This window comes from Arvicanthis niloticus, chromosome 14 (assembly GCF_011762505.2).
Source record: "Arvicanthis niloticus isolate mArvNil1 chromosome 14, mArvNil1.pat.X, whole genome shotgun sequence".
Lineage (NCBI taxonomy): Eukaryota > Metazoa > Chordata > Mammalia > Rodentia > Muridae > Arvicanthis > Arvicanthis niloticus.
This window is the reverse complement of record NC_047671.1, coordinates 1,318,596-1,345,368: the sequence shown is the minus strand read 5'-3', so window position 1 is coordinate 1,345,368 and position 26,773 is coordinate 1,318,596. Positions and strand designations below refer to the sequence as shown.

General features: G+C 33.8%; 1 protein-coding gene across 6 annotated transcripts in view; it reads left to right on the top strand.

Moving 5' to 3' along the window:
- Rttn (rotatin) overlaps positions 1 to 26,773 on the top strand; it is a 164,236-nt gene that overhangs the window by 77,553 nt on the left and 59,910 nt on the right. For all 6 annotated transcript variants that reach the window (XR_013103594.1, XM_076912332.1, XM_034518621.2 and 3 more), the window contains 6 exons: positions 2,735 to 2,889; positions 9,886 to 10,105; positions 13,315 to 13,443; positions 14,089 to 14,199; positions 17,545 to 17,703; positions 19,504 to 19,575. Coding sequence is in view for 5 of the 6 variants with exons in the window: in XM_076912332.1 (XP_076768447.1) it covers positions 2,735 to 2,889; positions 9,886 to 10,105; positions 13,315 to 13,443; positions 14,089 to 14,199; positions 17,545 to 17,703; positions 19,504 to 19,575 (846 nt within the window). In the remaining variant the exon portion in view is untranslated. The remainder of the gene's footprint in view (positions 1 to 2,734; positions 2,890 to 9,885; positions 10,106 to 13,314; positions 13,444 to 14,088; positions 14,200 to 17,544; positions 17,704 to 19,503; positions 19,576 to 26,773) is intronic.

The window sequence follows — 26,773 nt, the reverse complement described above, 5'->3', positions numbered from 1 at the left end:
TTGGTGTTGTTTTGTAAATAGCTTACTTTTAGTGAGGTATAGATGTTTATATACTTGAGACATTTTAAATTTTATTTTCTATGAATTCTTCCTTGATTTCTTTCTGGTTCTACTCCATCATTATTTGGCTTCCTTCCTTCCTTCCTTCCTTCCTTCCTTCCTTCCACTCATTCATAGAAGAACTCTTCATAAATTAGTCTTTTGTCTGTGGTGTGAATTACAGATACTTTTGTTATGGTTTGTCATTTATTGTTTGATTGATATAAATGCTTAATCTGCTCAAACAATACAGGAAGTAAAAAAACAAATCTGTTAGTTTTCTGAGGGTAGACTAGGAACTTTCTCCTTTGAATTTTTGCCTTGGGCTTTATTGCCAAATTATTTAATATAAGGAGCATATTGTTGGGAATATATTACCTTATTCCTCTGTATCTAATATGTTATTAACTTTATCTATTTTATTTTATTATTTAGTCTATCAATATAGAACTAGCTAACAAGAGCTGATTTAGATTTTTATCAGAATGATTTTTTAATGCTAATTTATAGAAGTAGGGCTATAATTTTTCTTTCTTTTGAAGAGGATAGTCAGAACTACTGTTTTGTGGTTGTTGACTTTCCTATAACATGTCCTGGTGCCATAGTTTACTGAAAACATTATGCAACCTGAAATCACACTTGTGATGTCTGTAGTGAATAAAGGAAGTGAGCCATCACTGTGCAAATATTTGGCTTTTTTGAGGTCAGCAGTGACAGAATAAAGACTCCAGTAGTCTCAAATGAGGATAGAATACCAATATGAAAAGTGAAAAGCTTGAGGTGTGAGAGGTTGAACATTTGTGATCAGGACACATTAGCACAGCCATCCTCCTTGTCCCCTCTTGTGCTTGTCTTGTGTTTCAGAAATAATACTGTTACAGTTCACTAGATCTGAATGTCAACAAGTACATTGAAGATACTAAGGGAGAAAAGTCTCAGCAGTCCAGCAGAAACAGCTTGCTTTTCTTGCAAAAGATTGAGAGTCTTTTGACAAATCTTACTTTTAGATAAATATTTAGTATTGGTATAGCAATGAGTAGTTTCTGTTTAATTTTTACTTGTTTATTAGATCTGTATAATTTTTACTTGTTTCCTGATTGTGAAATATAGACATTTGAGAATCTTAGTGTGAACAGTTGATTCATTCTATCACTATTTATGGGAGTCAGTTGGCAAATAACTGTGTTACCCTTTGGGCTATCAATGCTATTGAAAATATATTGGTATTTTAAAAAAAATAACCAAATTTATTTTTCTGATTCTTTCATTCATGGGAGAAGAATGGATTTGTCAGGTCTGTTTTAGGTAATTTTAATTTTCCCATGTGTATTTTTTGCTCAAGATAAATAAGAAGCTAGGCAAAAGTACTGCTTAGGTATAAAGCACAGTAATATAAATTAAAACCATGATAACCCTCCCCAGTGCTTTCCCACAGTTTCCACTGATAATTGTTTTTAGACTTACATATCTGATTAATGTATTCTCAACATACTCTATAATACAAATGATTTTATGATTGTCTTCATTTTTTCACTAAGTACAATGTAGGTATTTTTAAGTTGAATTCTTTTACATGAGGAATTTAATAAGAGCAGTAGCTACATTTCAATTTGATTACTTTCTGTGCTATTATATGCACTAGTGATGTGTCACAATGCTAAGAATGGAGTGTTAATTAGATTTGAAGTACGATGCCTCTTGCTCTGCGTTTGTAGGATTTGCCCTCTTTCTCTTTTGACATCCTATCTGTAAGACAGATGTGAAAACAGATCTTGTAGCTACTCAGAAAGTTAAATTGAATCTTGTCTTTTCCCACTTTAGCATAGTCTCTGACACCAAGATGATTACTGAACAATATGTCTGTCAGTGCTTTATAATGCTTTCTACTCTCAGTATTGTTAGAAATAATCCTTTTAAATATCTTTAGGTATAGTTTTTTTAGTTGGTAAGCAGGACATAATTTACAAAGTAGAAGTTTGATTCATTTCTTAATCTATTATATTGCCAAATATTACAACAATTAATAACCCTCAACATTGACTTATATACTTTAGGACTTTTCGTATCCAACTTACTCATATACATCTGTACTTTTGGGGGGAGCAGGGTAAGGGCAATATGACAATATATCAAAAGGTTTAAAACTATAGCAATGTATTGTCTTAGTAATTTCATGGCTTATAATTTTTATATGAATCATAATCAGATATCTGTGCACTCTTTATTGCAGCACAAGGAAACCATAAATCATTGAGTAGCCATACATAGTGTTGTATGTAAGTATGTATGCACAAGGAATTGTCAGATACCAAAACAACATGCAAAAAAGAATGGTAGTCAGTGTAAGGAACTGTTGAGTAGTGAGTCTTAGTCTCATTTTTGTGTAAAACACACAATTTAATTCTGTTTATATTTCTAGTGACAGAGACAAAGACAAGAGTATGGAGCTGAATGTGGTTCCCGTCTAGATTTTTTGTTGTACCTCTGTTTCCTTCAGTTCTTTGTAATGGATGCATTTTGTTCTTGTTGGCATAATACATTAAGACTGTGTTGAATTTAGAATGTCTTTATGAATACAGTTGAAGCCCAGGGCTACCAGTTTTACTAGTTAGATAATGACACAGCAACAAAAAACTTTTATAAGAAGCAACACATATCACAGAATAAATATATTTTAAAAATGTTTATGTTCTAGAATCCAAACCCACTATTAGACCTGCTGGTTCTGACAGAGTCACATGCACGAGAAGAAGCAGATGACATCCGGACTGCTGTCAGACAGCAACTTCAGAAAGAACTGATCAGTCTTCTCAATTCCTTGTTACTGGTTTTCATGACAGTCTCTGACAGGTACAATTTTTGTTGCTTACTATTTGAGTATATTTATATAAAGCATACTTTTCATCAATTTCTAAAGTTTGACTTCTTAGTTCTTTAAATTAAGTGGTTAAAAACCTTCATTATATAGGCTCAATCTGTTTGTGTTTCTAGTAGAGCCTAGTTGTAATTTTTTAAATCTTCTTTAATACACTAGACATAAATGTATATGTGTCAGAGGAAAAATCAAACATTTTCCTCTGTACGTATACTGTGGTCAACACAGAGGGCATTTTCCACACTATGGTCAAAACAGAAGACTTTTGACTCTTAGATGTGGCTTTTCTCCTTACCAAGAAACAGATAGTTCTCTTTACCGGTGAATAACATCTAATTCAGTTTAAGATGACACACTACCCAGAAATTCCATCTGTTTTACAGGTTGAAGACAGCCTTAAGAATGTCCTTGCTTTCATTTTTTCATGCTCATTGATTCAAGTTGTGCTGCGTGTGTTCTGGCACACCTAGACTATCAGCCATTTTCTCTAGGGGTTACTTAGTTCACATGAGTAGCTCAAAAAATTTGTGGATGTACTTAGATTTGCTGGTTTATTAAAAGGTTATGACAAAGCTTATGAATGGAGAGTCCACAAAGAGGACTGGAGGAGTGAGATATGTAGTTTTTATGCTTTCTCTGGGGACTTCACCCTTCATGTTCACCTTTTAACAGAGCTCTCTAAACCTAGTCCTTTGGGTTTTTGTAGAGAATTGATATTTTTGACTGCTAATGATTAAGTAGGAAACCCAGCAATGCAAATGTGTTATAGTATTCTTACCCTTTCTGTGAAGTATTCCTTCTTGCAGGATAGGAGGCTGGAAGCTTTAGAAAGAGAAGTCTTATGACCTTTGATCTACTGTCAGGCAAGGATAGGTCAGAGGATTTCTTCATTGATTTTGAGACATGGTCCTACTATCTAAGCTGGTTTGAATCTCCCTGGGATCTGGCAATTCCCTTCTTCAGCATCTCAAACACCAGTGAATTTTTCTTGTTTGTATCTCTAAGATGGAAAAGAAAAAAAAGATTTTTATTTTTATCACTTGCTTTTGTTTGTTTGTTTGTTTTTACTGCCTTGGGGAGGGAAATATGAGCAAGGAGTCATAGCTAAAACAAAACAAAACAAAACAAAACAAAACAAAACAAAACAAAAAAACCTAAAAAACAAAAACTAAACTTCTTCTTAAGCCCTGTATGCCCCCTACATCTCAAGGTATGTGTGCAGCCTACATGTCAGACCATATGTGCATTCTACATCTCAAGCTTGAGTGCAACCTACATGTCAAGGCTTGTGTATACCCTACACCTCTATGTATGTGTGAACACACATAGTAGTTTTGAACCTAAAGTTATCTTTCTTTTTTAAGTTCCTATATATGTATTAGAACAATTATACCTATTTTTATTATTATGATTATTTTATGTATATTATTTTTCAAATGTATGCTTATAATTTTGAATTTTTAAAAATATATTAAAAATTAAGAAAAAAGTTAAAATATATTTAACCATTTAAGTATGCATTTGAGTCTTCAAGATGGCTTATAGGGTAAAGGTGATTGGCTATCTAAACCTGACAGCCTGATTTTGATATCTAGTTCCTGTGGTAGAAGAACTGAAAATTATCTTCTGACATGTCTGCTATGGTATACATGTGCAGGTACCCAAAGACAACACAAAACACCATTTATACCAAACATATCCCCCCCCATACATAAACACCACATACTCACCAACAGTTCACACACACATATGCATACACACAAGAAGAGAAATGAAAGTTATCCTCTGACCAACACATGTGTGCTGTCATATGCATGTGCTGTTACCCATACACAACACACACAGCAAACAAAACATGACAAATGCATCACAGCAATAATCATATGACAATAGAAACTTAGAGTGCACATTTGAGTGACTTTTATTATCTTCAGATATTGTGCAGCTGTCACTAAATGTAGACTATTATATGTCTATAGGCTTTGTATATTCTTGTTTAAATTTATTACTAATATATTCTTTTTATATTAAACATAACTATTTGCTCAGTTTCCTCTTTAATTTATTCTAGTTTGTACAAAACAACAGAGTTTTACATATTTATCTTAGATCCTAAAATTTTCATAAATGTATTTATTAGTCTTTAATAGTTTCTACACAATATTATGGCATCTGTAAATGGTGATCACCTTTTTTCCTACTTACATGACATTTCTTTTTTTTTATGTGTGTTTATTTTTAAAACTTTTATTAGTTCATGAGGATTTCATACGACATGTTTTGATTACATTTACTTCCCTTCCTCAAGTCCCACCTTTTCTCTACCCTTCCAACTTTGTGCACTCTAGCTTTTTGAAAATTCTTCAAGACTAGTCTGTGCTGCCTAAATATTCCTAGATATATTCCACTGTAGCACAGTCAAGTTACCAAGGCTACACTTTTATTGAAAATTGCTAACTCCCAGTAAGTAACTATGGCCAGTGTCCCCATGGCTATGGGTAGGATTGTATGCACCACTTCCCTCTCCATGGTGGAATTTGATGAGTTTAACTAGGGAAGTTTGCCTTAGTTTAGACACATTGTTGTAAAAACAGTGTAACTTAGTATGTGCTTGCGTTAGAAGACAGTGTTTCCATGTAGTCATATACTATTTCTGGTTCTTTCACTCTATCTGTCTCTTCTTTTTTAATGATCTGTCATTGTTGGTAGGAGGTCATGCAATATATGTGTCCCACTTAGGGGTGAGCACTCTGGAGTCTTTTATCTGCATCTTAGATTTCTGGGTTAATCAATATTTACTGCAAATAGAGGTTTCTCAGATGAGGATTGTAAGACACATTGGATTCATCTTTTGATCTTTGGGACTCAATTTAATATTATGTCCATTTATCTGAATAATAGTAAAGGTTTTCCACTAGAGCTTATGACCCATCTATTCGAAGGTTTGTGGTCCAGTAATGGTGTTAGGTATGGATTCCATCTTGGTAAGCAGGACTTATATTCAGCAAACGACCAGGATACAAAATTAACACAAATCAGTAACTTTCCTATATATAAATGACAAACATATTCAGAAAGAAATCAGAGTAATAAGACTATTCACAATAGTCTCAAAAGAATTACCATGGAGTAAATCTAACCAAGGAATTAAAACACTTATACAACGAAAACTTTTAAGACACTAAAAAGGAAATTGAACAAGATATCACAAGATGAAAAGACCTACCATGCTCTTTCATTTTGAAAATGGCCATCCTAGCAAAAGGTATCTACAGACTCAATGTTATCCTATCAAAATTCCAATGCAGTTCTTCAAAGAAATGAATAAAAGCATATAAATGATACAAAAAGTGTCACCGAGTAGTGGAATAGCATTGAAGACCTATATTTAAATCCACAACCACCTCTAGCCACCTGATTTTTGAAAAGAAGCCAACAATACACATAGGAGAAAAAACAGCATATTTAGCAAATGTTACTGATCAAACTGATTTCTACATGTAAAAGATTGAAACTAGATCTTTATTTCTTACTCTACACAAAACTCAACTCAGAATAGATCAAGGACCCCACCATAGACCCTGAATCTGATAAAGTTTGGAATATACTAAGAGGCAAAAGAAATGAACTTTTTCAGCAAGACCTGTATAGTGTAGACCTTGAGACCAGGAGTTAGTAAATGGGATATCATGAAACTAAAAAGGTTTTTTACAGCAAAGGACATCACGATTGGGGTAAAGGGCACCCTACAGAATGGGGGAAAATCTTTACCTGCTGTGCCTCCGACAAAAGGTTAATATCTAGGATATAAAGAACACATAAAAATAAACATCAAGGAAATAACCCAATTTAAAAGTGAAACATGGAACTAAAAAGAGAATTCTCAATAGAAGAAACATTTTTAAAAAGTTTAACATTCTTGGCAATCTGGGGAAATGCAAAGTTGTTAATTATTTGAGAATGTATGCACTGTATGTTGGTCATACTTATTCCCCTCCTCCAATTCTCAGTTCCTCCCTGGAGTGTATTTGGCATACCACATCACAGCATTCTGACAGAGATGAGATTTCAACAGATTTTTATTTAAAATTTCTATGATTAAGGATGTTGAACATTTTTTCACATATTTATTGACCATCATATGTTGTCAATCATATTGACCACCACATATATTTGAAAATTGTGTGTTCATTTTAATTATCTATTTGTTGATTTGTCTTTTTGGTTTATTTTTAAATATGTTTTTAGCTTCTTTATATTGTCTAGAAATTATCTACTGCTGGATTAATGCTTGGAAGGTTTTCTTTCATTGTGCAGGCTGTCTTTTCACATATATTGCTAATATTTGTTATTTTCTGTACAGAAGTGTTTTAATTAGAATCAGTTCCATTTTTGTCAGTTTTCGCTCATTTTCATTGAGCAGATGATTGACTTTGAGAATCATTTCACTGCAGTAAGAACAGTTGAAATGTTCCTCCTATGTTTTCCTCTAGCAGTTTTAAAGTTTCAGCTCTAACATTAAAATACTTTATTCATTTTGATTTTGTATGAAGTGAGAGAGAGGAATCTAATTTCATTCTTACAATGTGGAATTTAGTATTCCCAGCACTTATTAAAAGGCCCTGTTTTCCCAATTAGGTTTGGTTCCTGCTTGGGGTTGTTTTCTATAACTTCTAGTCCATTGGCCCACATGTCCATTTTTATGCCAATACCATGTTTTTTCTTTTAAATTGTTTGTTTGCTTTTGTTTTTTTACCCATGGTACTATTCACAGTTGGAATTCAGGTACTATGCCATTATAATTTTTCTTGGAAGATTGCTATAGTTATTTGGGGGATATTTTATGTTCTCATGTAAATTTTAGTAGATTTTTTTCCTATGTCTGTGAAGAATGTCATTAAAATTTTGATGGAAATTTCTATTTCTTCTTTATTTCTCTTTTATAGTTTACATATTTTTAAGAATTCTGTCTCATGTAGATTATCTTACTTGCTGGTCTGTAAGTACTTTCTGATTTCCCCAGTGACTTCTTTGACTCACTGGTTGTATCAGAATTTCCTGTTTAAAATATATGTTATTTGTGATTTTTTAAACTTTTTTCCTCTTTTTGTTTATTGATTACTTTATAGCTGATTTATTGGCAGAGGCATCTCAGCTCCCTGCCTTTCATTTTGAACTTTTAATCTGATATATCATTTACTTCATTTCTTACTCATTTTTAATCAGAGGCAAAAACTCCTGCCTAAATGTGTTTCTCTTTCTGTTTTTCTAAATGAATCTTCAAAGTACATTTATTTCTTTAAAATGCAATGCAATACATTTAGGCAGAGAAGTACAACAGTAAAGACAGCTGGAGGAAGCAGAGCAACTGTGCATGAAGAATGTGCAGCCACCCCACACAGGCCCAGGTATCTGTACATACTCCTTTAGGGTCAGAGTCACCACTTGGAAAAGGTCTTGTCAGCTCAAGAAAGGGAACAAGTATATACATAGTCACAAATACACATTGCTCATTATTTTGTTTAAAAATTAGTGACACAAAGAACTTACACTAACCTAAAAGTTATTTATATAAGTTCACAGGTCAACCACAAAACAATCTAATACAATTTAAAGTGTTCCGTTTTTTTTTCAGTCAAACCTTCTCTTCCTCCTCCTCTTGCCTCCCATGTAACCACCACTCTGGGTAGTTCAGATGATTACCCGAGAATAGCAATATAATATCTACTGTTTTCTCCAATGAGATAAGTATTGGCAAAGAGAGCAGAAGTATGAATTTATTCCACCATGCGGAAATCTGTTATTACAAAAAACTTTTTTGAAAATAATCAGTTTAAGTATAAATGGGTCTTTAACAAAGAAGTATCTATGAGAAAACTTCATTTTTCACTGATTCTTTCTTCTTCATGTTAATGTTATTAGTTATACTGTTGGGTTTAACCTTTATAGCCATAAAAAGCAACTAGGAAAAAGGAAAGTACATAAAGCAATTTTAAAGTTGCTATAAGTACAATCATGTTTTAGAAAGATGAAATAAAAATTCCTTGAGGCAAACTCATTGGAGAAAAACAGAAGATATTATATTGCTAATCTCCAGGGTAATCATCTGTACTATCAGAGTGGTGGTTATGTGGGTGGCAAGGGGAGTAGGAAGAGAAGGAAATTTGAATGTTTTTTTTTTTTAAAAAAAGGTAGGAACATTTTAAATTGTATCAGATTGCTTTGTGGTTGACCTGTAAGGAAGTGAACTGATATAACTTATGACGGTAATGTAAGTTTTTTTGTGCTTCTAAAATGCTTTAACAATCAGCCAGTGGGAAATATGTAAATAATGATCTTAGAAGACATATATCTGATGGAATAAATAGTGATGCAGTCAAAAGTTGTCAGATTTAGAGTTTTAAAATCAGCAGTATTGAAAAATTTTTGGCTTTATTCAGTAGTTTGATATGTAAGGTATTTATGAATTACATTTGTGAATCCATGCCTTGGTATTTAATTTTAGGAATTTTTTCTTTAGTAAAATAAATGTTTTTTTATGACTGTTTTGCTTATATGTTTAGATTTTTTTTGAGGAAAAGGTGAATTTTAATTAAAGAAAAACACTTTCATGATAGTGATTTAAGTCATTTAAGTGATTTAAACATAGTATTAAAATATGCAAGTTAGAGTCACTTGAAATACGTACTTTTTAATTTTAACTTTCTGCTTCATTACAGGGTGGTAATGCCACTAACTACTTACATATATTTTTAATGTAACAATGTAATTGGTTGCTTATTTTCCTCTTGACTTACCTTTGTTAGTATTTTTTCTATGCTCCCCTTGAAAAATCTTATGTTGAGAAGAAATATTTTCTATCATCTTTTCTAACTCATACATTTCTAGTGTAGTGCGCCACCAGAAACATCCTCAGATGCTAAGAGAGTGCCTTAGCACTTAGTGTGGTTTTCCTCTTTTTCCACAAATAGGAAATGCTTGGAACTGTTTTACGTTTTCCAAACACAGCTGTCTCTGAAGCTACTCCAGTGCCTCAGAGTCACAGATGCTCCCCATTTCTATGGCTTGCCTTCCTTGGAGAGGACCTTAGCAGGGATGGCTCACCTCACTGCCTTCCCTGGGTGGAGTGCACACTCTCCTCTCTCAAAGCCACTTGAGATTTGTGGGAAGTACTTGTCAGGTCTCCTGGAGGTAAGTCACAGTAACAACTCTTAACATCTGGCTACTCTTTATTGGTCATTTTTATTTTCATTCCAGGAACAAATGCAGTGTATATTGTTATATTTAAGGTAGATTATAGCACAGTATATGTATAACTTATAATGTTAATGTTTTAATTTTTTAAACAAATATGTGAGGTCATATATACATAGTTACATTTAGAAGAAAAACTAAGACTTATCCTAAGTCTCCTTATGGATGTGATTTATTTTTTCACTTATTTCATTTAGCTTGCTAAAGTTTTGTTTTTCCTTTCTGGGTGTTGGGAAAGGGTGGGTTGGGTTTGTTCCTGCCACAGCACAGGTTTGACTACCGGAGGACAACTCAGAGCAAGCAGTTTTTTCTTTCCTTGTTCCAATGTGAGTGCTAGGATTAAACTATGTTCATCAGGTTTGGTAACAAGCACCTTTATGCGCCAAACTATCCCACCAACCCTGTTTAAATTTAAATTATGAAATATAACACATATCCAGAAAATATTAAATAATAGCTCAGTATGTTATTACATAACTAAACCCCACATGATTGCCCCCAAATCTTTAAATAGAACCTAGCTGACAACTCTGGCATGTTGTCAATCACGTTTCTTTTGATAACATTCCCGAAGGGTATTGATTGCTTAGCATACTTTTCTTTTTCATTTTTTATAGTTTTACTATTTTGTCTTGTATCTGTATATAAAATATTTTCTGACTTTTAAAAAATGTGCAAATGGAATCATTTGTTTTATTTCTTTCAACAGTATCCTTAGGAGATTTATTCTTTTTGTTGCCTATAGGTGGAGTTTAATTTTTTTACAGTAATTACATACTACAACAATGAGTTGCATTTAGTTTTTAAAAATTTTTTTGGTAGAGACCAAATTTGGATACTATTGCTATGAAATTATTGCCTTTTAGTGTGGACATATGTAATGATGTGGACATTAACATATATTTAAAAATTTTCTTATTCTTGTCGATTTGTGGAGACTTAGTATTTATTTATTGACTCTGTACTCATTGACCTTGTTTCCAGCTTCTAAGTAATGTAATATATTCATAATATTGAAGAATAAAATGTTTAATTCTAAAGTCAGAAGGCAATAACTTCATTCTAAGCTCAGTTATCTTGAAATAATAAGCATTAGCAGAGTTTATTGCCCAAGGACTAGATAAAAATATTCACTATTTTCTAATATTGCATAGTTATGAAAGTTTGATTAATAAGTACTGATTTGGAATAAACAGGTATTTGTTTAATGCTTCATTGAAAGTAATGCAAAATGTTTGTCTTTATATTCAGTGACAGGAAGTTAATGTCAAGGAGTCACTTTTTGTTAATAATTATAGCTGAGTTACATTTAATCTAGGATTTTCTGCTCAGTTAAGTGAATTGGTCTCTTTATTGTATACTGTTCAAACTCATAGTATTAAGGTGAGTTTATGTGAGTGGATGTGCCAAGATAGATTGTTGGTCCCACTGACTTGCTTAATGATTATAACTGAAGCTGATCCCCCTTCTTGAAAGAGTTGCTCTTCGAATACCAAGTCCTATTGTTTCTATACAACAGATCTGATGTTTGCCTTTTGCAGTAGTATATAATTTTCAGTTATTTACAACTAATTATAATATGTAGTTAAACAAGCAATTGATTTTTAAAATCACCTACATGATCTATAATTCCAGAGATTTGATGAATAATACCAAAGTTATTACTAGGTATTATGATCTAAAAATAATATTATTACAAAGATGGTAGAAAGAAAATGATAAGGATTTAATCATTCAGGATTTTTTATTTTAATGTAGTCATTTAAAACTTAACTTTTTAATTATGAAAAATATCACTAAACCCACATTTTGGAAGGTTAGTTGAGCATATGGAACAGTTGGTCACAGTTTTTAATTCCTGTCTAGTCTTGTTTTTAAGAGATAATTTTAAATTATTTGTTTATAAAAATTTTTATCTTTGTTTAAAACCCCTTAGTTTTATATTGGCAGATCATTTTTAGAAAGTGTGTGTGTGTGTGTGTGTGTGTGTGTGTGTGTGTATGTGTGTGTGTGTTTATGGTTTTATATATATGTTTATATATAAACATATTTAATTAAAAATATATAAATTATCAAAATTGATATATGTATGTGTTGTATATACAAACACAAACATATATGTAATGATTGTTATATATAATTTCCTTGCTTCATGAGTTGAAGAAACAAATAAAAGAAACCCTAAAAGAACCCCAAGGGAGGTGATTTGAAGCAGTCCATGTGTAGGTTAACCATGAAAGAGAGAAGTGAGCCCTTAGCCAGTTCCAACACTTACAGTAGTATTAGTTCCAAAACCAAGTAGTATTGTTTGTTTGGACACACAACAGAAATTTTATTCTAAAGTATTGTGCCTAAACACGGCATCTTTTTAAAAAGAAATATAACTAGAAATAATTTTTTTCTTACCAAATTTTTATATTTCAAGTTAATAATCTATAAAGAGTATTTTTGTAATCACTTCGCACTTTGTTACCAAGCCTCTGCTTGAGAACAATGTGCTATTCATACAGAAATGGTTCATGGACATAGCCACATAGTTGAAAGAGTTTTCTAAGTCAGGCATCAGGACTCTTGATGTAATTGCTTAGTTACGGTGTCTCTTCACAAGAGAAATGTTTCTGCATTGTTACTGTTGGTGAAGTGTCAACATTCTTGAGTGTGTGAGAAAGAAATTACCTAAAGACCAGTTATCAAAATAATAAGCGTATACTCAAATGAGCAGTAGCAATGCAAGATCTCTCAGAAGTAAATACAGTTTCTGTTTACATTTAATACAAAGTTTAGTATAACCCTGATAAGTCAATACATTTTATAGAGCTAGTAATTTTATGTATACTTTTCAACTATACATTTAATAAATTGGATTAAAAGTGCTACAGCACTTAACAATATCATATTCATATTTTAAATGTAAAGAAAAATGTCCTAGGAAGGTACTAAATAGACTTCCTTTGAACAAATTCCAAAGTTGAAAAATTTTAAAAACATTTTTTAACTAGGATAAAATTTACCACTGTAGTCACTATTAAATGAATTAATAGGACTGTTTTATGCAACTAATGTTTGATAAGTTAAAAGAATGATACTTACTATTATGTACCCTTAAGAAGAACTCTACTATAAAATTGCTTGTATTTCCTTTCCAGGTAATTACTTCTTTTTATGTGGAACGAGGAGGAAATGCTATGTCCTTCATGGGGAAAGGTGTTACAAAGAGCACAGTTCTTTGCTTACTTCATTTGTCCCATGAGATGATGGTCCAGGCTCCAGGCTCGGTAAGAGAAGATGACAGATGACAAGTTCAGGTGACAAGTTGCCATCATCTGAACCGTTGCTTGAAAAGGAGAAGTGCTATGTTTTAAGCCGTGAGCTTGCTACATGAAAATGCTATTTTTGACTTGGTAGCAAGACATAAGAATGATTTACTGGGTGTTGAGTGCTGGAAAGAAAGCTCAGTGGCAAAGAGTGCTTGCTGCTCTTTCAGGGGGCCTGAGTTTGGTTCTTGGTACCCACCCACATTGATTGACTCAAAAGTGCCTATAACTCTAGATCTAGGAGATACAAGGCTCTTGTCTGTAGGCAACTGTATACACACACACACACACACACACACACAAACATACACCATAAAACACAAACAAAAATGAAATCTTTAAGACAATTATTTTGAGTTACAACATTTCTTGAACATTATATGTGTCTGAATTTATTTAAAAAATTATTTTTGTTGAAATCATTAACTCTAGAAAACTACCTATATTGTTGGAATTATGGGAGAAAGCATCTGTTTAAGGGAAGCCAAGATTTTAACTTTCATTATTTTGGCCAAAATGCATTTTTTGTTTTTGATCTTTAAAAACATAAGAGTTATTTTAAGCTGTCTATTTACTTAAGTACTGTTTTCTTGGTTTTCATTCTAGGAGTGGATGCCACTTTGGTTCTTACCTTTGGGTAGTCACAGTGAAGAACATGCCCCTACTCAGCAAGGATTGGCTTGGCTAATTCCTTTATGGGTTGATCGAGACCCAGAGGTCAGTATGGAAGAATACCAAGTATGTTATGTGTAAATTGAAAAGCAACTGAAAGAAAACAGATTTACTTATGTAGTATTGTGGGTTATTGTACTTGATAAAGCTTATGTTTTATTTACCTCCTGTCTTTCCTCAGGTAACCATAAAGAAGCACTGTTGACAGAGTTATTGCCATAAGAATTTCTTGCCTTATAGTTTTGTTGACTGGAAATCCAAGGTCTGTGTACCAGCATAGTCAGGCTCTGGAGAGGGCCCCTATTTTCACTTTCAGATACTTGTCTTTTTGCAGAATATCCACAGGGCTTTTCACTGTACATGTGTTGGCAGTCACCAGCCTGGTTGTGGGAAGGATGTTTTCATTAAGAGTTCATTTTGTTCTAATTATCATGAGGAAACTCTATTTCCAAACAGGTCCCACTGGGAATTAAAGCTTTTACTGAGACTGCAGGGTCACCTTTCAACTTAGCTTTCCAACTCTGTTCCATTACAATTCTTATCCTCCTTAAGTAAATACAGTAATGTCTGTAAATAGATTGAAAAAAACCAAAACTTAACTCACTGCAATATCAACTTCAAACTCTGAAGCCCAAAGTCTTGTGTGAATGTTATCTAAATCAAGAATAGATGAGAATTCATGTATTTCATTCCAAGGAAATAGTTTGTTCTCATCTAGGATGCTATGAAACACAGATATGCATCTCTGTTTGATTGTAGAAAAGTTGTAGGGTACTTATTTCTAGTTCCAAAGGGAGTATTAGGAATGGAAGAAATGAGGTTCCAGAGCAAGTGTACACATGGTGGGAAGCAAAATTCTATCAGCACTTAAGACTTATGTCCTTTGTCTTTATACTGTGCATTTTAGGCCCACTGGAGGAATACTCTCAGCCCTCAGCTTCCTGCAACTCAGTGTGTAGCCTGACCCCCTCAGGCTGTCTCCCTGCACTCTACTTGTACTGTTGTCCTTAAGGATAGCACCATAGTCTCTGAGGCACTGACTAGACTGGGCCATCCTGGCCCAGTGAACTAGAATGGCAGCCTCAGCCTTAGAAACTGAGGCTGTTGCCTTGCCTCCATGCTAGGGTAGGAGTGGCTGACCTAAAGATCTCTGAATTATGTTTGGATCATTATTGTCCTTGAAGAGTACCACACATTGCCTATGGAATCTAAGCCCCACAGTCATTGTGGTTCACTATCTTATTCTCTGCCATTCCACACTGGCACTGTCTCTGCTGATCCATTCTCATCTCCATTCTGGCCACTGCTATAATGTCTAAACAACACTTATAATCTCTTCATGAAACAGTTATTGCTATATCTCTGTGGCCTTTCCAGAACACGAGTTCTCATTTTATACATAGATAACTGAGAATTTTCTTAATCATCTATGATTGTCCCCCCTTTATAAATATATCATTAATTCCTTCTTCAAATCATGCTTCTTTTACATTTTAATATAAGGAGGAATTAATACACTCAGTACTTTGCTTAGAAATATTTTTAATTATATGTATAATTTTATTGCTCACAAAATCTTAACACTTGAACATAGTTCGACCACTTTTACTTATATTTGTGTAAAGCAGCTTTATCTTATAACAGATGCCAGAGAGAAACCACTTAAAATGAAAGTCAAGGTTTATTTTGTCTTACAGTTTTGAAAGTTTCACTTTTGTTGCTCTTGGTCCTATAGCAGTGTCTTGGTGGGAGCTCATGGAGCAGCACATCTGCTTTTCTTCTGGCAGCAGAAAGAGAAAGTAGAGGGCCATGGTCTCAGTGTTCCTTTTTTGGGCATGCTATAATATGGTTGAGAGACTTCTAACTGCCCATCCTTAACGGTTTTACCTTCTGTCAATGGTTGCATGGACTGGGAACCACACATTTAACACACACGACTTTGGTGTGTATTGTACAAATCAGAGTACCATTTTTTTATGGATCGTCCTTCTTCCATGTTCTCATTTCTTTCTGATATCACAGCAGAGTCATCCTGGCAGCTGATCTTCTTGGTATGAACCTGGAGTCTTTCAGACTCTTAACTTGTTGTATAGTTCAAAAGTCACTTCTATATCATTGGGTATTCGTATAGCTCCTTTTGTTGGAAAATGAAAGAAAGAGAATTAAGAAAACGTATATCAATGTCCTCAGGTTGCCATAATAAATGCCACAAAATGGATTGCTTAAAAAGCAGCAATGTAATTGCTCATGTTTCTGGAGGCAGCAGTGCCAGGTCCACAGTTGGCTTCTTGGGAGACTCCTTTCCCACTGTGGATGGTTACCGTCTCATTACGTGTTCATGTATCTTCATCTTGTTTCAGGCACGTGGTGAAAGGCCTCTCTCCTTCTTTTTTAAGAGAGCCACACCATTTCATTTTAAAAGCCTAGTAATATTTAAGTGCCATTTTATATATAATTTACAATATTTAGCCATTTGTTCAATGATGTTGAATAAGAAATGGTAGATTTTATTCAAAACCTTGGTTTATAGAAATATTGTTTGATCTGAACTTAGAAGGTACACTTGGACTTATTGCTTGACTATTTTATTCTGCAATTCTCACTGCAAATGTATTTTTGACTCAAAATTCAGAAATGCACTAAACTGTTAAAATAGCAGTTATGCTATGGCCAGCAGTACTTTACCAGCTTGAGGGTTTTTTTAAACATCTTTTTCTCTTAAAATAACTTGAGAAAGTATTACATGCCCTGTAAAGAAATGTAATTCATCTACATAGTTTTGAAATGAAGTATTACAAAGTCAAAACTATTTATTTGGAAAAACACTGCTAACTTAAAAAATAGAACAAATAATGGGCATAAAGTTTAAGAATGTGGAATAAATAGAAATCATGTTCAATAAATATTTCATTTAAATATAAAATCATATTCAAATGCTTTTCCTTAAAAAAACCTTGTGAATTATAATTGCTTTAATGCTTACTTATAGCTGTCTAGGCTAACCTCATGTAACATTTGATTATAGTATACTTATTTTTCAAGTCATTGATTTTTTTTTTTCCTCTCCAACCTTGATAGGAATTTCTGTAAAGTCGATGATATACTCACACACATATAGGATACTTCCTTGTGTCTTTTATGTGTAGAATTGTAAAGTCAATGCCATTTTCATATCTACGTAGAACACTGTTTCTGAATGTCCTTTAGTGTGTAGCAATGTAAGACCAATGCCATATTCACACAGATATAGGACACTGTTTCTGAGTTTTCTTTAGTGCGTGGAATGTAAGACCAATGCCATATTTTTTAACAGTTCCTTTGTACCAGAAGGACAACCTCATGGTAGGAAAAAGTATCCTTGGATTTGATGTCTCTGTCTTTATGTGACAGGTGAGATTCACTTCACTGGGGTTGGGAGCAGCACTGACTACCATTGAAGCTGGCTGTGTGGCCTTGGCAAACAGTTGTCAGAATATTTCTGGTGGGCTCTGGGGAACCGTGGTAAACATTCTTCTGGATCAATCAGAATGCAGTATGGTGCGCCGGGAGGTATGTCTGTTTTACCTGCCAAATCCACCTTCCCATCCTCTTTATTGTCACAGAACTCTATTGCAAGTGTGTCTATAAGCCTCATTTGACTTGCTGTTCAGCAGAATGGACTGAGCAAAAACCATTATTTATTTTGCTTGCAAAAATTAAAATGAAAAATGATTTACAGTAACAATTCAATTGCTTGTTCTTTGATTATTGTGTTCATTATTTTGCTTGTTCCTTGATTATTTGCATTTATTGTATTGTTAGTTCCTCGACCTAGAACTGACCTTAATACTTGCATGTAATTAAAATGGTATAAAAGCAAACAGGAGGAGGGGGGATGGGATAAGAGGGTTCTAGAGAGGGGAAATGGGGAAAGGGGATGACATCTGAAATGTAACTAAATAAAATATCCAATAAAAAATTCAAGTCCTTTATTCTGATAAAATTAAGATAGGATACTTTAAATTTTTGTATTAAATATTAATTAATTAATTCTGTATATGTGTTATGCATATGCACATATGCTTGCACATATGTTCTGCTGTGGAGGTCAGAAGACAACTTAGGAGAGTCATTGCTCTCCTTCCTTCATGTGGGTTCTAGGGATAGAATACACCTTGGCAGCTGGTGCCATTACTAGATAAGCCATCTTGCTGTCCCAGAAGTGATATATTTTAATGTTGAATTTTTATTTTCTCATCACAAAATAATTCACAAAACATATTTATTTTACCTCAACATTTATAGGCATTTAATGTTTTTAGGCCATTAATAATGTATTTTAATTAATAAGGTATTTTCAAAATAATATCTCACAGTATATGTCAATGATACTTGAGAAGAAAATAAACACTAAATTTATGTTTTAAAATTATTTATTTATGTCATTTATTTGTGTACATATGTGTGCCTATGAAGGTCAGAGGGCAAATCCCTAGAGTCAGTTCTCTTTCACCATCTTGTGGATTCTAGAGGACCAAAGTTGGGTCAATAGTTCTACCCATTGAGCTATCTTGTCAGCTCAAATTGGCTTTTTGTTGTTGTTTTATTGCTTCTTCTGTCAGGTGATGACTTATTCTAGTAGTTTTAAAAATGACAAGCGAATAGTTCCTGAAGACATAAACAGTTCCTGGCCCACCATTATCCAATACCCAGTGGCAAATGCATAAGGCCCATTTTTTTTTTTTTTTTTTTAGTTGCTGTCATAGTATCAAGTGGTGAATCTTACACTTAGGGATTTTTCTTGATTTGATCATTTTAAACTTTTAAATTGACTTCCAGTGAAGATGGATGCACACTTTACTGTTAGCATCTTTGTAATTCTCTTAACATGATTATAACAAATTTTCTATTGAATGAAAATCAGTTCTTATATTTGTATGATTATTTCATTCAGTCATCTTATATTCTGATAGGTAAAGTTGGACATTTGTGCTTTAACTTTATTAGGAACTTTTGTATGAAAGAAGAAGAAATTGAAGGAGAAGAGAGATGTTTGCTATCTATGTGTATAACCCTACAAAGGGATTTGAAGACTATGCATATTTCTTAAATGCTTCTAGAATGTCTTATCCTAGTCATTTTTTGTATAAAATTAAATTTTGAAATAGTAAAAACTATATTTTCTTATGGAATAACTTCATGGTTTGGTCATCACCTAATCAATTATCAGCTAGTAAGGAATGCAGAGTTTGAGACCTTGTGAGGGTCTCAGCTTGTATCACTGCCCATACAGCCTCAATTGCAACAACTGGTTATTTCAGAGATGACAGCAAGATGGCAGCATTGACATTTTCTGTTTTTAATTTTCAGGCTGCGTTTATTTTGCAGAATCTCCTTGTAATTCCAATGCCTTCAGAAGTTATAAAGGATTATACTTGGCAGGTGGGTATAAGTGGTTATGAATCTAGCAGATATTTTATATTAATTAGTTTTAAATTTTCAGCATATGTGTACAACTAGCCCTTTGTATTTGTGGATTTCATGTTTGTGGATTTAAGCAACCAGGAGCCAGGAGCTAAAAACATTCAAGAAAAAGTAATTGTATGGAACAATCATAGACTATCTATCTATCTATCTGTCTGTCTGTCTGTCTGTCTGTCTGTCTATCTATCTATAATATTATGCAGTATAGCATGACAAGCACATATAATAGCATTAAGTTATTGTAAGTGATTTAGAGAGAGCTTTTAAATTAAACAGCAGAATATGCATAGATAATACACAATTATCTCTGTCTACAGAGTTTGGTATTTTTGAGAGTCTAAGAACCAGTCCCTTGTTGATACCAAAGAATGGCTAAACTTTTTTTACTTAAAAACCTGTGTGCACGGCAGCAAGTACTTCTTAACTAGAGGGTAGTAACTGTTTGATGCTTGATTTTATTTAAATGCTATCCTGAAATACAAAATGGCCCAGCAAAGGTGAAAGAAGAGAACTGACTTTGTAAAGTTGTCCTCTACCCTCTACACATATGCTGCATGTGGCACATATATAACCCCCATTACACACATACCATATATACACACAATAAATTTTTAATTAAAAAAATTTCAGTTTACTTATGTGTATGACTGTTTTGGCTTCATGTATGTGTATGAATGTGGCTAGTACTTATAGAGGTAAGAAAAAGATGTCAGATCACTTGGAACTGGACACAGAGTCACCAGATAAGTTCAGTGAATCAACCCGGGTCCTCTGTAATATTGAAAAGTGTCCTTAATCACTGAGCCAGCAATAAAATCTTTATTTCTCCAGCCTTCAATAAACATTTTATTTTTATTTATTTGCTTTTTTTGTTTTTATTTTATTTTTTTATTTGAGACAAGATCTCACTATATAGTCTTGGCCAGCCTGGAACTCATGAGGTCATCAGGTTGACCTCAAACTCAACAGAAGTATCCCTTCCTCTGTCTCCCAGAGCTGGGATTAAAAGCCTGTGCCACCATACCCAGCCTGATAAAGCATTAAAAAAAATGTAAGAAACCATCTTTTTTGTAGTGGTTAATACTTTTAGAATTAGTAATGTTTAGCACTAGGTACTCTTCTAGAAGCTTGGGGTCTACTAACTGGTATAATTGTTGGAGTTGTGAACTATTTTCCTCATATAGTTCAGAAGTTTTATCACAAAGGTTTGAAATAGCTTGGTGAAGCAACATAGTCAGTGGCATTATAGAGTCTCTTGTACACATCATTAAATTGTCTCTATAATTTAATAATAGATAAAGTTGGTTGTATTTAAAAATACAATCATATTAAATTTCTTTTTCTTTTCCTGAGTTAGTGTACAGTTGGGACCATGATTTATCTCTTTTTCTTTATATTAGATTTTTAAAAATAGTGAATATCAAGTCACTAAATAGTTAACATTTTAGTAGGTAATTTGGAGAATATGAAAGTAGGCTGATTGTAGGCATAAGATGTATTTTTTATCATTTTATCTTCATCCTTATGATTATATGCTTATAATAATTTTATATAGTACTCCCCAGTATCCTCTATAAATCTGTTTACTTTTAAATTTGCATCAGAATATACACTAATAGTTACTGAGTCAAGCTGAGCTTGAGAAATGCAGATTTCAGTGTCACCACTGCATAGTCCACTGGCATTTATCTTTTGGGTTCTTCACTTCAGTCTTTATAAAGCCAAGTTAGCAATCAGTGCTAGTGCCCTAATTCTTCTCTAGCATCATTAGTATTGTATGCCTGTGTGTGTGTGTGTGTGTGTGTGTGTGTGGTGTGTGTGTCTTTTTGTTTGTCTGTCCATATGTGTTGCACCACTATGCGGGTTGAGAGGTCAAAGGCATCTCTTTGAAGTCTGTTTTTCTTTTCTCTTCTCTGCGTTCCAGGGATGGAGCTCTGGTCATCAGGCTCTCGTAGTAGGTGCTATTACCTCTGAGTCTTCTCTTATGCTAGGCAGCAAGTACTCCACCAGGGATAGGTTTTATGTTTTAAAAAAGTGTTCTCCCAGTTTCCTCTGGAGAGTAGATTGGCATTGATTTAGCCTTTCTGGTTTAGTCGTGTAGGAAGCATTCAATTTACATTCTTGGCCTTATGTAAGTGAAGGCTTTGTTTTGTATCATAGACATGCTGGGGTTGGAATGAACTTAAAGAGGGGGAGCAGACAGAAAGCATATGCACACACTATATCCCCTGGCCTCCAGTGGACACCCACACCTTCTGTTAGTGGTTAGGGAGCCAGCCTCCTGCTGTGTATGAGAACTCAGCTCTTGTTACAGTAATCTTTACATTCTGTAGCTCTTTCAAATATGGGGCGTATCTTATAAAATGATGTTTACAGAGGCTTACCTTTACTCACTTGCATTGTCAAGGCTTGTCACTCTCTGTGTCAAAGTGCTGAAAATTGTATTGAAGTTCTCAGCTAAGCTGTGCTTGTAAACTAGTGTACCACAACCAGACTAGGTTGTTAATTCTGGATGTCACTGATTTTGTTGCTGAGTTTACTTTGTCAGCCTCTGCAATGTTTATAATTAACCTTAGACTTGATTATGATAAGAAATCTAATAGAGATGGATCATCTGGCTTTCTGTTGTTGTTGTTGTTGTTGTTGTTGTTTTTGTTTTTGTCTATGCCTATGACATTTGTTTAGTGCCTACATACTGGGGACATGCAGTTGATCAAATTAAATGATCTGGAGCTAATGGCATGATTTAGGGGAAGGCTAGCATTTTACAATGTTTTATGTATTCTGTTGCTGGCTTATGCATAAATTCTGTAATGATAGGTTATTCTTCCCTTGAAAAGCATATCATATTTAATATATAGGCATTTTCATGTGTTTTAATATGCTAAGTTATTGATAGTTTATGGAGATATTATGCTTGTTCTTACTTTGCTTTCTACATATGTAATAGAGCTTTGAATTGGCAGATGTACTTTATTTTTTTAATCTTTTACTTTGAAAAAATAGTAGATTTATGGAAAATTACAGAAACAATACAATTTTCATTCATCTTTACTACCCATTTTTATTTTACATATGTGTGTTAATTTGGCTGTGTGCTGGTTGTCCTTGGTTGTCCACCTGACACACCCAGGAAGAGGGAATCTCAGTTGAAGAATTACCTCCATTACAATGTTTTGTGAGTGCATGTGTGCAAGCACGCAAGCATCATGTGCATGGGAATGAAGTATATTTTCTTACTTGCTAAATGATAGAGGAGAGCCTAGCCCATTGTGGGCAGGTGGTCCTGAGCAAAAGCAGGAATTTAGACAGTAGGTGCTGTCCCCCATGGTCTCATGGTCTCTGCTTCAGTTTTTGATTTGAGTTTAGTTTCACTCCAGAGTGGATGATATAACCCAGAAGCCAAATAAACCCTTTCTTCCCCCAGTTGTTTTTGGTCATGGTATATCTACCTCAACAATAGAAACCAAACTGTTTATCTGGTATTTTTTAAATTTTTGTATAGTTTTTGCAAATCACGGACACACTGCTGCTTTTCCCCTTAATACTGAAGAATGAATTTCCTATGAACAAGGACATTTTCTTATGTGATAATAATAATTCTTAAGTTTTTCTAGTCTGTTATGCAGTTGTACCAAGGATGTTTCATAAACATAAGGTTTGTTTAATAGTTAACTGAATCAAGATGAACTAAAGAAGGGCAGATTTCAGCTGTTACCTGCTGCATGACATTGGCGACATTTATCTCCTGGATCATTATACTTATACTTACTTTGTTTATGAACAAAGGAAATACAATTTGTATCCAATTTAGAATACATTTTACATTTAGTTGTTTTCATCTGAAATTGTTTCTAATTCTTCAAAACTTACAACTGTTTTAAAGAACGCATGCTACTCAGTTTCTGCAGTGTCTTTCAGTTAGTATTACTTGTTTCCTTATGATTGAATTTGGATTATTCAGTATTTTCATAAAACACATAGAAATGATGTATCAGATTTATCTCTTTTTTTCTATTATTTTGGTTATATTAATTGATTACTTGGTGATTGCCTATTTCTCTATTATTTCTACTGTTAAATATTTTGACACATTGTTGGTATATTTTTCATCCAACTTCCTTTACTAGTTTTAACTTGTCTGAAGCAATTATATGACATTTACTAATGATTTTGTAATTATGTAATTTTTTTCTGTATTCATTATATCTACTCCAAAATTTTTTCTATTCTTCACTGCTACTCACTTGTTCACTATTTATTCACTTCAACATAAACTCAAGACTTGGTTTGTTTCACAGATTGCCACTCTGTGTCTTTTTGTTTAGTTGATCAGATCATTGTAGCTTTGGCAGGGACTATCCTTGATGATGAACCTTGTAGGAGGAGCTAAGGTGGTAGGAGTAAGGAGAGGAAGAGGAAAAGGAAAAGGAAGAGGAGGAGCGACGTGGGGGAGAGAGATGGAGGGATGTAGCACCATGGATGACCACGCATGTACCGGGAGCAGTCCTGGGTAACAACTTTTATTTGTGTGTGTGTATGTATATATGTATACACACACACACACATTATTCAGTTGGGCTTGTCCCATTTTTTATTTTTTTATTTTGAGAGTCTCTAACCTAGGCTACTCTTAAATTCCTTTATGTAACTATGGGGGCTCCCCACCTGCTTAGTACTGGGATTACAGGCATGTACTATCTACCATTTCTAGTTTATATGGTGACAAGACCTTGTGCATGCTAGTCAGATACTGTACAAACCGAGTTATATCCCCAATCCTAAGAGCAAAATTTAAAAATGAAGTCTGGTATGTGCATGTGCTTCCTGTTCTTGATGTATCTTGCCTCTGTGTTCTGGCAGCACTCAGAGGTAATTAACCCTCTGTGCACATGCTATTCTTTTTGTGTATGTATGTGTTTTTAACACTTCGCTATTCTATACTTTTTGGCTCTTCATTATTTTTTTTTAATATTTACTTTCGAAAATGACTTTGCCTTTATCTATATTATGGTTTTGATTATAAATGCCCCCAATGTCTGTGTACTGGTGGGTTGCTGCCATCTGATGGTACCATGTAGCAGCGTAGTAGTTGAGGAATGAGCCTTATTGTAGGAAGTCTGGGGGCCATGTCTTTGAGGGATACAGTTTATGTGTGGTAGATGTTCCTGTTCTTGGTCTTTCTTAACTTCTGATTCCTGGCTGCCATGGGGTGGCCACCACTCATCTGCTATGCCCTTATTTTATAATGTTTCTGCTTAGACACAAACCTAAATTCATTGGAGCTAGCCAATGAAGCTTCTGAAACCATGAATCAACATAACTTATTTCTTCTTTGGGCTTGACTCATTTATAGTTAGTGTTGAAAAACTGATTAACACTGTTATGATTTATGTTTCCAGAAATGAATCCCATAACGGGTGTCTTGTGTTGATTTTCCCAAACTTTTATGTCATAGTTAGATTTATACCACTTTTTGTTATATTAATTCTTTTTATAGATAAACTAGTTTGGAGTTTTATGTCTTTAATATAGTATCTTCTGTTATCTTTGTTTCTTAAATCTAGTTTATCTTCTTAGAAAGACTAGCAAAAGAATGTTTTAAAAATTTATTAAATAAAAGATAAGTATATTTTGGTTAGATATGTTTGTAATTTTATAATTCAGAGAATAAATGCTAAAATTGTTATAGACAACATTTATTACTTCTAATTTTACCACCATTATTAAAGATAGAAAAGCAGGCTGGGCGGTGGTGGCGCACGCCTTTAATCCCAGCACTTGGGAGGCAGAGGCAGGCGGATTTCTGAGTTCGAGGCCAGCCTGGTCTACAGAGTGAGTTCCAGGACAGCCAGGGCTACACAGAGAAACCCTGTCTCGAAAAACCAAAAAAAAAAAAAGAAAAAAAAAGAAAAAAAAAAAAAGATAGAAAAGCAGGACCACAGAAGATGGTAGGTTTGTAACTTGCCTTCTAAGGGTTGTTCCCATCATCTGTCCAGTAGACCTTCAGTGGGGTAAAGACTCAGCAGATATAGCTTTTGTAAAGAGCTCTGAATAGTAGTTTTTATTGTTTTCATGATTTATGTAATTTATATTTCTCTACTTGCTTTCAGTAAATACTTAGGAATTTAGGATTCTGGCCATGATAGAGGAGACAATTACATAGACATAATATATAAAATAAATTAAAATTTTAAATGAGTAGTATAATGCAAGGTAAAATTAATCATTACAGAATATATTTAGAACAATGGTTTTATGTTACCTTAGTGATTTTGTTTTATTGACTGATGTTAGTTCAGTTGGAGTTAAACTTTGAGTGATGGTTTCTTTGTCTTTGTTTGTTTTTAGTTTTAGGGATCAAGCTCAGGGCTTCCTGTATAAGAGGTGAATGCTTTATTACTGAGCTACACCTCTAGCTTGCCTTAACAAAACCACAATTTTAGGTTGTCAGTTTTTTCTCTGAGTCACAAAGGGGTTTGCTTGTTATGTTTTGCAGTTATAGCATTCTATCTTGTCTTTATCATGCTATGTACACTTAAGCGTACTATAACTTTTGTAGTGGTAACCGTAAGGCTAATTTTTTTTCTTGACAAATAGCTCACTCATGGTCTCTAATAAAGTCATGTATTAAAGGACCACAGTGGAGTAGCAGTGGTAGAGCATGCACCTCTATGGTTGAAGCCCTTGGTTTCTTTGAAAGAATAACTTATAAATAAATGAAGAGCCACATTGCTTGTAACTGACCATGGCGAGTAAGCATAGCCTTCTGAATCCATTCTCCTGATCTGCTTGACCCGCTTCTTCTAGACTTCTATATTTAAATTGTTCATTTTTGCTGACTTACTGCTAAGCTGGTACACTTTCAAACACTTACTTAGACCACATTAATTGAGATATTTATAGTTGTTTTACTATCATGTGTTGGTTAAAAGATACTACTTGGTTGAGAATGATTGTTTTATAGAAGCATTTTTATGAATTGACCCTTCAGGAGGTTTAACCTTCTGGCAGAGGAAGTTTGTAGACATAAATTTTTTGCAGCCTATTTTAATAAACATTCAACCTCTCCTCTTGCCCACTATCCACCAGAGGCAGTGGAAGAGAAAAGTTATTAGGATATGGGGAAGTGGATCTGTTTAGCATGAGTTCTTTG